The sequence below is a fragment of the Coenobita brevimanus genome, chromosome 1 (genome assembly GCF_032717465.1).
Source record: "Coenobita brevimanus isolate Jiangsu-jjx chromosome 1, ASM3271746v2, whole genome shotgun sequence".
Lineage (NCBI taxonomy): Eukaryota > Metazoa > Arthropoda > Malacostraca > Decapoda > Coenobitidae > Coenobita > Coenobita brevimanus.
In genome coordinates, this window is record NC_136954.1 from 2177097 (window position 1) to 2189995 (window position 12899).

The 12899-nt window shown below is 42.0% G+C and overlaps 1 protein-coding gene across 1 annotated transcript in view; it reads right to left on the minus strand.

Moving 5' to 3' along the window:
* Positions 1-4344: 4344 nt before the first annotated feature.
* The window catches only part of LOC145411726 (dipeptidase 1-like), a 65455-nt gene continuing 56900 nt past the window's right edge, over positions 4345-12899 (minus strand). Inside the window, exons 11-15 of the mRNA XM_080281740.1 lie at positions 10963-11139; positions 10234-10318; positions 9969-10044; positions 6482-6620; positions 4345-4464 (exon numbers count right to left, since the gene is read on the minus strand). Coding sequence (XP_080137866.1) covers positions 4345-4464; positions 6482-6620; positions 9969-10044; positions 10234-10318; positions 10963-11139 — 597 coding nt within the window. The remainder of the gene's footprint in view (positions 4465-6481; positions 6621-9968; positions 10045-10233; positions 10319-10962; positions 11140-12899) is intronic.

Genomic DNA, 12899 nt, shown 5'->3' on the forward strand with positions numbered 1-12899 from the left:
ATATGAGAAGTGTTTGGGAAAAGTAAGGCGTCAACCCTCTTAGTAATTATACTTTTTTTATTTAATGAAAACAAAGTTGGGAAAGTCCAGATTTTTTGTATCATTATTATTTTTAACAGCCAAACTCTGTAAATAACCTACAGTGTCCACAGTTCGTGGTATGTTATGAATGTAACAAAATGCTGAACTTCTTGTCAACTTATCGCAGAACAGATCTATGTGATTTTGATATGTTCATGGTAACAAAGTTCTTTCGGGATTGACATTCTGCTACAAATCGGACAGGATTCGAAAACCACAATTTCGAATAATTTTTTCTCCTCCTAGATAATCGCTTGGAATACTAACTGGGGATGTATTTTGCTCTAACCAACTCAGTATGTTCATAGCAGAAATTAATAATATTCTAATAAATAGGACAAGTATATAATACACAGTACTACGTATTTTAGAAACTGATTTTTCTAGTTTTTGTTTGTAGAAAGTTCATGCAGGTGGGCAGTATTTTACATGTTAATAAGGAGCATATATATATATATATATATATATATATATATATATATATATATATATATATATATATATTTTTTTTTTTTCAAAGCTCACATCTGATTAATTAGTCGTTCTACTTCAGAGGATCTCATAGGCAGCCCGGTTGGTGCAGGAAAGATGTGGTGGCATAGCTTGTGATCCTGCACGAAGTCATCAGCTGTGTGTGTGTGTGTGTGTGTGTGTGTGTGTGTGTGTGTGTGAGGGGGGGTGCATGAAGAGCAGTCAGACTCTGCCAATAAGTACTAATGTTTATCAAAGTCATGTCCACGATGCTAAAGCTTTGGAGCTACGACGGTATTCCAGGAGCTGTATTTACAAACTCTCTTGGCCATAATTAGTGTGTAGAACTGCTTTTTTTATAATTTGCAATAATTCATACAGTCGTCATACACTTCACGAACAACACTCAGAGAAAGCATTCCTCAGCTAAGGTTTCAGAGTTGCAGGGCAAATAGGGTCAGTTGGGTAAAATTACAGATTGAATTGGCTTCCTATGAAAAATGTTCTGGCCTCATGTCGCTTCCTTTCGTTTATAAAGACTCCAACATGCTTGCATGCGTCGGCCTGGGTCACCTAATGGCGGCTCTCCACGCTGTTCGATCTCTGGCAGCCTCGCTATTCAGTTCCTTAACCCTGAAGTCACCTTGTCCCATGTCTTTTTCGGTCTGCCTCTCGCAACCCAGCCCCAACGTTCACATTTCTCACTTTCTGCACCTAGTCGTCATCCCCCATCCTCTCCACACGCCCAACCATCTCCATCTACCCCTTCTCATCACAACAACAATACGCTCCAATCCCGTCTTTCCTCTGAACTCTTCCACCGCAAACCAAGCCCCTTCAGGCCTCGCATTCAAGGACGCACTTCACATCCAGCTAATCTTGTCATTTATCATAATTATCTCTTCGTAAAATAAGTATATCGTAGCGATTTTAATGTTTTTCTTGATCTTGGCCTTAATCTTGGATCTTTTTCACTCAAAATACATTAACTTATTTCTCAGATGGTCCTCAAACACTGCTCCAAATTTAGTGGAGTTCCATTCAGTAGTTTTAAGCTTTCTCGTTACCTTGAAATTTGACTTTTTCGACTAAAAGGTAATGCACATATTTCTTTCATAAACCTCAGTCTTTATTTTAAATTTAGTTCGATTCCATACAAGTTTTTCAATAATGTTGTTGACAGAATGACATGCAAACTGAGCCAAACACACAGCTTCCTTGGCAGAGTTAACAATCTGAGTGGCTTAAGACGTAGAAATAATAATAACAACAGTTCAAAATCCAAAGTTATTTCTGATATTACTGAAATTACTGAATTGGCTGTTCTAATATTTATTTTCAAAAATGTTGCTGTCTGTCTGTCTTCCTATCTGTCTGTCTGTTTATTATAGAAACCATGGGGGAACTATCTAGAGAGCTCAACGAGGCTAACAGGGGTAATTTTTTGCGAGAAAGTTAATGATATGGCCTAAAAGTTGTGGATGTGGTGCTCCTGATGAACAAAAGTAGAACTGATCATCATAGAGTTTTAAACATCTCCTTCAGCCATATCAGTATTATGTCTTAAAAATCATCCTATCAAGTCAACATGGTGGAGCTTGGTGATCTGGTGGGTAAGGTGGGGGCGGATGGGTGGGGTGAGAAGGGGAGTAAGATAGGTGGGCAGGGTTTGGAGGATAGGTGGATGGGTGGGTGGGCAGGATGGGGGTGTGAATGGGTGAGTGCAGGTGAATGGGTGGGCTGGATGGGTGTGTGAGTGGGCGGTCAGGGTAGGTGGGTAATGGGAAAATAGGTCCATGGAATGAATAGTTCCATGGTAGGAATAAGTCCATGAAGAATATATCCCTGGAAAAATGGGCCCAAGGAGTAATATGGGACCCCGGAAGTCATTTCCCATAGAGAAGGGAACCCCAGTTTCCCTGGCAACGTCGGAAACGGTGCCAACCCTTGATAAATATGAACTCAGGTGGAAGTGGTACCAGCAGTGAAGGGGAGGTAGTAACTGGAGAGCCTGGCACAGCACTGGCTGTTCTGCACCAGACTCCTTGTGGTGGGAGACTCGGAAAAAAAAGCTTAGATTTATGCTTGTCGACTGCGTGAAGGTAGTTCTGATAGACGATCATTTTTTCTAAGCCTCAGTCATAATCTAGATCATGACCTGCAGTACCTGATGTTACATTCAGGTCTCCGTTTTATTGCTGGGTGAACAGAGATTATGGGAAAATAAACTATGTAATACTCAGTCCTCTCGTCTTTGCATCACAAAACTCAACTAAACACTGAATGATATGTGTTTTTTCTATATGCATGGATATTTAATTACTATTGTCGCTGAAAACAGTAAAAAAAAACAAAAGGATAGTATACGGTATGTTTGTACAGGTTGTGTTTCCGGGACACTTAGTAATTATTCCTAGTGTACAATTGGCTACTTCCTAGTTACCTCGCACAGCATCATCACCTCACTCTACATCACCTGAAATATGAGAACTTGTGAGAAACTGTACTGTAGGTCCTTATTCCTTTTGTAACAGTGATCTTGTACCATTTTATTACTGACCCTCTAACTACACTTATAGTCAACATTTCCCCCCAAAAAACATTTACTGTTCTCTAAACAATGTGCTGTACAGACATTATCCACTAAATAGCACCTGTAGAAAATCACACTAGAACTCATATATACATAATCCTTCAGTTCCTCAAACGGACAGTGTTATCAGATTGTTTTATTCCAACAATAATATGCTAATAACAAAGGAAATAATTACATACTACTCATAACAACATTTGATCAACCGTGTCCTATGCTCTTTGAACGGTGTATTGAAAATTAGTGAAATCATCTTATGCAGTCCGATTTTACTTGAGTCCTGCTTTTTAACTTCATTAATTGATTATCTATGTATGTGTATGAAAATGAAACTTCGTGTTAAAATGAAACCATAAAAATCACTGATATTTTCATGTAGTGTTCCATGTGATTTAGTCGACATCAAATCACATTAAGTTTAACATTATTCAGTTTGTTTTTTCAACTTTGGTCTTTCACATTTTCTTTTTAGTAATAAAGATAAACACGCTGATTTTCCGTTCATCTTATTTTGTCATGAACAGTTCTTGATTTGGTCTTCCTTTGCTCATTACTCACTGTTTGGAATAACTTTCGCATTTTCTCACTTTTTGGTTTCTCTCTATGAACAAATGAAATGTTCTTCTAGTTTATCCCTGCAAAGACACACCCACCTTCCTTACGTTTCAGCGGTCATCTCATTCTTTTACTTTAACCTTGATATTCCTTTTTCACTCCTTAATCTCTAGTAGTAATCCCTTTTCTCAAGTCATTGTGAACATTTTCCTTGGGCATTTCTTATTTACAGTAACCTTATATTAATGTGCTATGGTGAAATATAAAGTCTTCAAAATCATACAGGGCACAATGAACCAGGGTGTATGATTATCACTTAACAAGCATATGAATACATCTCAATTCACTGTTCCTCCTTTTTTTTTTTTTTTTTTTGTTTTTCATTAGATTTTAAACCACTTCGATGATACAAATACCGCATTCGTGTAAACTAACCTCTAATGTGTAGCTGAAAGGCAAAGTAACTGGCTGGAAATCCTTTTAAACAGAAACACCTGAAACATAGGCAGTCGGATGGGATAATCGTTTGTTGGAGGGGTGGGTCACACGCATAATATACTTCAAAGTGAACAGATGAAACACATACATGACCGTGATATTTGAAGGAACAGGGCATCATACAAGTGAGTTCTTGGTGTTTTCCATCACTCGGCGTCATCTGGCGGTCTGAGGAAGCGGTAGAAGCAGGCCTCATGGTCCCCGGTGGTGAGTGGCACCTCTTCCTCGTACGGCAAAACGCCCTCCTCCTGCAGCTCCAACCGTACCTGTTATTGGGGCACAGTACCGCGCCACGCCAGACCAGGCGGGTACATACAGTCCAGTCAGACAACCTCTGCCTCAGACATAGGTGTATAGTGATGCAAGGTACACTAACAGAGACGTGAGGCACAAAACTCAAGCTTAAGAGACATTTATGAAAATTTAGGCGAGGCTTAGGCTTAGAGAGACAAATGTTAATACATAAGACAGACGCACAGCATATATACGATGTCTCGGTAGGAAAGGACATAATCATGGAATATAGCAGATGAGGGTCTTATTAAACTAAATGTCTTTTCAAATATATGCCTCTTTCGCGCCAGTTACAGAATACTGGCATTTTTAAGTTTAGTGAAGAGGAGAGAAGCCAACTCCTTCCTCTGCTGGCCGACAAATACACGTTCAAGAGATGATTCAGGACAAGCCCATTTCCTCCTCCTTTATTGGCCACGTTTCTTTCTTTCTTGCGAACACTTGTGGATATTTGGCGGAAAAGTGTCAATTTTTTACCCCAGGCGAGCTCAGAGAATAATCGTCTGGAACCATGCACTTTTCCGCACTGTGTCCACCTTCAGATTATATTATGGTAAAATTTCAGCTTCATAGTTTAACCAGTCCTTGAGACAGCGTGGCTGACTCACTCGCTGTTCTGTGTTTCAGACAGTATCTGGAGATCCAGTTGACGGAATGCCACCACATTTGGCCAGAAGAAGCTGACAATTTTCCGACTAATATTACCAAGTTTGAAGGCTCTTGGTCAAATAGCCTTTGAAATATCGCAAATTTAAAGAAATAATAATAATATACAGTTATTATTATTATTATTATTGTTGTTGTTATAAAAGAATAATATAAGAATATTAAGCAGAATAACAAATTATTATTATTATTATTATTATTATTATTATTATTATTATTATTATATTGAAACAACAGCAAAACTTCCCGCAGAGATGTGGGAGGTATTGATAACAGCAATAACAACAATAATAATAGTTGCAATATCTACGTGATTAGTTTATCTGAGTTCATTCCGTTTACCTCCTTGAGTACAAGGCAACCGTTCTGTTTTACCAAGACCTGCGGTTAGTGATTTTACTCGGCCTAGAAGGACATTTGACTCAAAAGTGGACATGGAAAAAAGTACCAGGACAAAGAATTATACTCCAACTAGTATTCGTGCAAGTGGATTAGAGGCGCGAGGAGGAGGACAGGTGCGCGTCCTTTCAACTTCCAGTCGCTGGCCAGCAGGGAAAGAGGTATTTCATGCTTCCAAGCTAAACTTTATACTCGGTAAATATAATACATCAAACTTACGACTACAAAACATTTCTGTCTTGGAATACCCTCACATAAAATATCGTGAAAATTTGCCCTTTCCTCCTGCAACACAGTATATCAAAGAGAAATATGTACTATAGATGGTCAGGCGAAGTTCTTGCTGAGAAAGACAGTAAGATAAAAGAAGGCTCGAAAAAGGCCCAGGCCGAGTGGCGTATAAAATGAATGATGTTGCCTTTATTCCACGTCATGAGTAAAGCTAATTCTTCATTTATGTTAAAGGGATATCACAGTGTACAATGAGATGTAATTCATCATTATCCTGGCTCTTACTTTCATCAAATATTGGGCTGAGATAAACTCCAATAACAAGAAAAATGAAAATACGAGAAGATACACGGCCATTCACACACTGGAATACTTCTCTCTGCTACTACACTTGATTTTATATAGAATCAAAATATATAATACAAATGTAGATAATGATTAAAAGATTAATTTGACCGGAGTGTACAAGGTTTCATAAATACCGGTTACTGACAATGTAGTCGTGCATTCAAATAATTTAGTGTTTCTGAATCTGTGTTAATCTGACAGAAATTAACTGTTTCCAATCATCATTGGGACTTAACAAACACATTTCTGTTTGTCCTTCTTTTCTAAGTACTCATTTGCTCTGCTTTGCGGGTGGAGAACTGGGTAGGCCACCTCTGAACCAGCAAGTTATTATCAAGTACTAACCTGTTCAGCAGCTCGCATGACCCTAAGGAGGTTGTGGCCTGCCAACTTGGCCAGATCATCCATGGACCACGTGGGGTCACTGAGCAGCTCCGCAAAGAGGCGAGGGTACCCAGACACGTCGTTCAGCCCCTCCGGCAGCCTGGCCACACATACACACCACGAAGAAGACAAAGAAGGCTTAGGTTAACTATTACTGGCTACACTCGAGTATTTAGGGTAGGCAGTCAATCCATTTTTGGTAAATTTCAGTCTTCTCCTAAAACCCAACACGCTGTCGTCGATTTAACATCAAATATAAATGCTGGCTGATGTGGGAATGGAGTGACACACACCTGAGGCCACCAATGTGACCAGTCTACATTGAGAATCAAACTTGGATTCTTTCACTTGTGAGATGAACGCACCAACCAATGCACCACCTTCTCCTTAAACACAAACACAAACACACACACACACACACACACACACACACACACACACACACACACACACACACACACACACACACACATACACACACACACACACACACACACACACACACACACACACACACACACACACACACACACACACACACACACACACACACACACACACACACACACACACACACACACACACACACACACACACACACACACACACACACACACACACACACACACACACACACACACACACACACACACACACACACACACACACACACACACACACACACACACACACACACACACACACACACACACACACACACACACACACACACACACACACACACACACACACACACACACACACACACACACACACACACACACACACACACACACACACACACACACACACACACACACACACACACACACACACACACACACACACACACACACACACACACACACACACACACACACACACACACACACACACACCTCGTATGTGTCATTTTCATAGTGCTTTAAATCGATTTCATACTGGAGCATGTCAATTGAAGCCCTCAGTACATCCCCTCACAGAGCTAGAATTCCAAGGGGTTTCTTTGGTCCCATGAGCGTTTATATAGCTAAAAACAAAAATTTATTGAATGTATCTGCTACCTGCTGAAAGAATGGTATAAATAAAGGAGATATTAGCAAGGTACTTAAAGTGAGCATACAGGATAGAACTAGAAATAATGGTTTCAAACTAGAAAAATTCCGTTTCAGTAAGGAAATCGGTAGAAATTGGTTTGGTAACAGAGTAGTAGACGAATGGAATAAGCTACCTAGTAAAGAAGTTGCTGCCTCTTCCATTGAGAGTTTCAAGCATAGGCTAGATAGGCATATGACAAATAAGGGGTGGATATAGAATAAAGAAAATCTTATAACCAATACTAATTAAAAAAAAAATTATTTTCAGGTTACACTATGATGGTCTCTATTCTCCTTTCACACTTTCCTGTAAAATGTCCACGCCAGTTTTTCTATACGGCGTGGTGTTCTTTCTGACTTTTTCCTGCCAGCTTCGGCTGGAGGGTTTGGAGGGCGGGGGAGAGCCTTCTTCTTTGCTATCCTTGTCTCATTCTAGTAGTTCAGTTACTCTTCTAGGAGCTGCCTAGCATGGGCCAACCGGCCTACTTCAGTTATCCTCTCTTCTTATGTTCTTATGTTCTATCTCATATAATTGAAAAGTTATTGGCCTCTGAAAGCCATTGCGATCGAGCCGTGTCGTGCCAGGCAGCTCATTTCTCAGCTGAACGTAGACATCGCTTCGCTACGCTTGCTTGCTTCGCTTGCTACGCTTGCTCGCTTGTAACAAGTAAATGGGGAGTCCTTGCCAACAAATTCAAACTGAGATAAGTCTATTGGGCACAGGCAGCTCTTAAAATTGCAGACGCAGCACTGGAACCCCATGATACTGACAACCCCAGCACCCCATGACACTGACAACCCCAGCACCCCATAACACTGACAACTCCAGCACCCCATGACACTGACAACCCCACCACCCCATAACACTGACAACGCCACCACCCCATGACACTGACAACCCCACCACCCCATGACACTGACAACCCCACCACCCCATGACACTGACAACCCCACCACCCCATGACACTGACAACCCCACCACCCCATGACACTGACAACCCCACCACCCCATGACACTGACAACCCCACCACCCCATGACACTGACAACCCCACCACCCCATGACACTGACAACCCCACCACCCCATGACACTGACAACCCCACCACCCCATGACACTGACAACCCCACCACCCCATGACACTGACAACCCCACCACCCCATGACACTGACAACCCCACCACCCCATGACACTGACCACCCCACCACCCCATGACACTGACAACCCCACCACCCCATGACACTGACAACCCCACCACCCCATGACACTGACAACCCCACCACCCCATGACACTGACAACCCCACCACCCCATGACACTGACAACCCCACCACCCCATGACACTGACAACCCCACCACCCCATGACACTGACAACCCCACCACCCCATGACACTGACAACCCCACCACCCCATGACACTGACAACCCCACCACCCCATGACACTGACCACCCCTGCACCCCATGACACTGACAACCCCACCACCCCATGACACTGACCACCCCACCACCCCATGACACTGACCACCCCACCACCCCATGACACTGACCACCCCACCACCCCATGACACTGACAACCCCACCACCCCATGACACTGACAACCCCACCACCCCATGACACTGACCACCCCACCACCCCATGACACTGACCACCCCACCACCCCATGACACTGACCACCCCACCACCCCATGACACTGACCACCCCACCACCCCATGACACTGACAACCCCACCACCCCATGACACTGACAACCCCACCACCCCATGACACTGACAACCCCACCACCCCATGACACTGACAACCCCACCACCCCATGACACTGACAACCCCACCACCCCATGACACTTTAATACCTTCTTTTTGTTTTAGTATTTAGATCTGCAATTATTTGGTATAAAACATAGTGGTGAGTCATGGTAACAGAGAATGGCAGTGAGTCGGGGGAATACCACTGCGATGACGCCTTTGTTTGCGCACTATAAAAAAGTAGGAGAGGAGGCCAGGCCACTAGGAATAAAGTCTCCTGGTTGAGGCATTTGGATGCTCATTCGAAAAAGAAGTACATTCTCTTTAGGCAAGTTGTGAAGACAGAGTTCATGCAGATTCATTTGTCTTAGTAATAATACTAGTGGGTCAGCTGGTATAAATGTTATGGACTGCTTGCATAACTACTGCCAAATTATAAAAAGCAGCGAGGAGAGGGTGACATAGAGTACCATACAAATTCATAGATTAGTGCTGGTGTTTACTGGTGTTATGAAGTCTGATAGTTGGAAGACAATCGAAATACGTGATATTACCATTACAAACAGTGGAAGGTTACAAAAGACAAGTGAAGGCTGGGGGTGACTCACATGTTGATGCCGTCGAAGTCTGCGCCAATACCCACGTGGTCCACCCCAGCCACCTTGCGTACGTGGTTGATGTGTTCTGGCGGAGGGACAACACCACATCGACTACACAACCAACATTAGTACTGATTATACACCATAAATTTCATTAGTTTTATTTTTTTCAGTGTTCAAAATTACATACATATGGTTTGAAAGAAAAATGTGTTGTTTAATATAACTTGGAAATATTTTTTGTTATAATGTGAAAAATAACACGTAGCCTGACCAATGACGTCACTGATGGTTGCGTCCTTGGTGCAGGTGAGAAAGTAGTTGTAGAAGCTGATCATAACCACTCCCCCGTTGCTGGCCTGACACACCACACCATCGCACAGCACCACCCAAGGAGACCATAGCAGAGTCAGCATCACATAAGCACCACACACTTAATATTTCCATATATCACTCATTATGACACGATCTGTTGCAGTCATTTATATATAGAGACGTGATTAACCTCAATCACCACACAGTACAGCCATTTTTTCGAGTATTCAGTCTCTCCTGAATGGTGAGATGATGGAGATTTATGGTGGGAAGCAGACAAACTGTTCCTCAAAAAGAAAAAAAAAATCATTCTCAGCTTTCACTTTTTGACATTACACTATAGTAAGTATCCCAGTGCACAGCTACTCATGACCTAAGCTATAAGGGATAACTAGAAATTTGTGTACTGTTTTATATAGCTTTGTCAGAGACTGATATACTTTGCTCCACAGCAGTTACTGTGAAGAGGACTTCGCCCAGACCTAGGCAAACCCTCTTGTAGAGAATCATCCTGGACTAACTTGTGAGTAAATGCTTGTTATAATAACTTGGCAAGATTTTTTTTTAATTATCATTATTATTCCCAAATCCACACAGTAAATTAAAATCTGTGACAGTTTACTAAGCCATGCTAACCGTTTCATTAGCCATCCTGCCAAGTGAACCTGATGACCAGTGGTGCACTCACCACCTTGGTGAGGATGTCGTCGGGCACATTCCTGGGGTTCTTGCAGATGGCGTACACTGAGGAGTGGCTGAAGATGACCGGTGCCCGGGACACCGCCAGTGCCTCCCTCATGGTGGCCTGGGACACGTGCGACAGGTCCACCAGCAGGCCCAGCCGGTTCATCTCCTTCACCACGATCTGAGGGCGTCACAGGGGTTGGGAATGAGGAATCAAAGAACAACCTATAGTTTACCTACTTCGGGACACAAAATCCCTCACTGCATATTGGGTGGCTATAACTAAACTATCACAAGCCTCATTACCAACATCTCACTGCCACTCCCGTCTCACAGTCTTATGCCACTCTCCTCCAGCTCTATCGATTCTGCCAGTAGTTTCTCTTTAATTTTAATGAGTTCTACTTGTTAACCTTTTTCTCATTATCATTCATTACGTCAAAATCACCTCCATACACTTCTAATGGCAAGCACAGGGCTCAGTCCACGCCCAACAAGTGTTCTGTTGTGCTATTAACCTGATGGGGTCCGCTTAATTATGTATGAAATCTCCTCAACTCAGAGACGCCAACTCTTCAGAGGAACATAATTCAGCAAGCATTTCCCACTGCACAGTTGATTTCCCAAGAGACAGAAACTGGTGTCCATAGGCCATACAAAACAGTTTCCATCAGGACCCAGAAAACACTGCTTGAACGGGTATAAAAACTGTTGTCATTATATAAACAGTATTAGTCATATCTTAATCATTGAAAAATTAGTTTTATGACATCGTAGAAAAATAATGCTGTAGACCTGCATCGTCTTGGTTTTAAATACGTCTCTTATGACTTCAACGTCCTTTATATAACTGTTCGCTCTAAGAACTACCTCAGTCGTTGAAGACATAATATTTATAGCAGTCAGCCTAAATTCAGTACTGCTTTTGCAAAGTGTTTTTAAGACACAGACCCGAATTATATTTTCAGCAGATTTCCGATGAGCGCGGAATAATTGTTTTGAGAGAAACGCTATTAATAGTGTATATCTGTTCCAGCCTTATCAATCCCTCATTAATTTGTTACCCCAAACCTTCCCGTTCTGAACCAGTCAGCATGACCAGATGGCATTTTGCTAGGGCAAACTGGGATGGGTTTTGAAATTATCTAGCCGATAATCCATGTCAGTCTTTCTTCTCCACTGACACCAGTTCTACCCAGTCCCACATTAATAACTTAATACAAGTTGGTACGGAATTGTTCATACATGGTCAACAATTTGAGCAAGAGTTCTGACTCCTCAAAATGGTTCGCCTGCAACTGTGCCAAAGCAACCACTGGCATTAACTCTTTCTTGAAAAAGCTACCGAATTCCTCGATAACTTTAAAATTACTTGAAACCACACAAAATCAGTAATCAACTTCGCCAAATCAAACTTTCTTCATCCAAAAGACAATAGAATATTTTGGTCAATTCTCCGTTCTTTCAACAGCAACTTAAGTCATCACCAATTGCCCCACTAAAATCTTCAGACGGAAACACTATAAATGACCCTCGTGGAAAACCTAACATTCTTACCAGCAGGAGTGCCAGAAATTCTACCTTAGACGAAATCTGTCAGAACGATCCTGTACTAGAACATAACTCTCCCGAAACTGCCCCACTAAAGATACAGATTAGACACACAAAATCAGTCTTAGAAAATTTACCAACCAACAAAGTTTCTGGTCCGGATGGAATTCCTCCAGTAGTACTGAAAATGTGTTCTCTAGAGCTTGCTCCTGTTCTAGATAAATTTTTCAGACTATGCATACCGATACGCACTTTTTCATTCCCTGATCCTTGGAAAGAAACCAACACTCACCCAGTTCAAAAGAAAGGGAGTTCGTCCGATCCCTCTGATTACAGATTAATAGCTATCACATCTTCTCTCAGTAAAGAATTTGAGACTGTCATTAATAA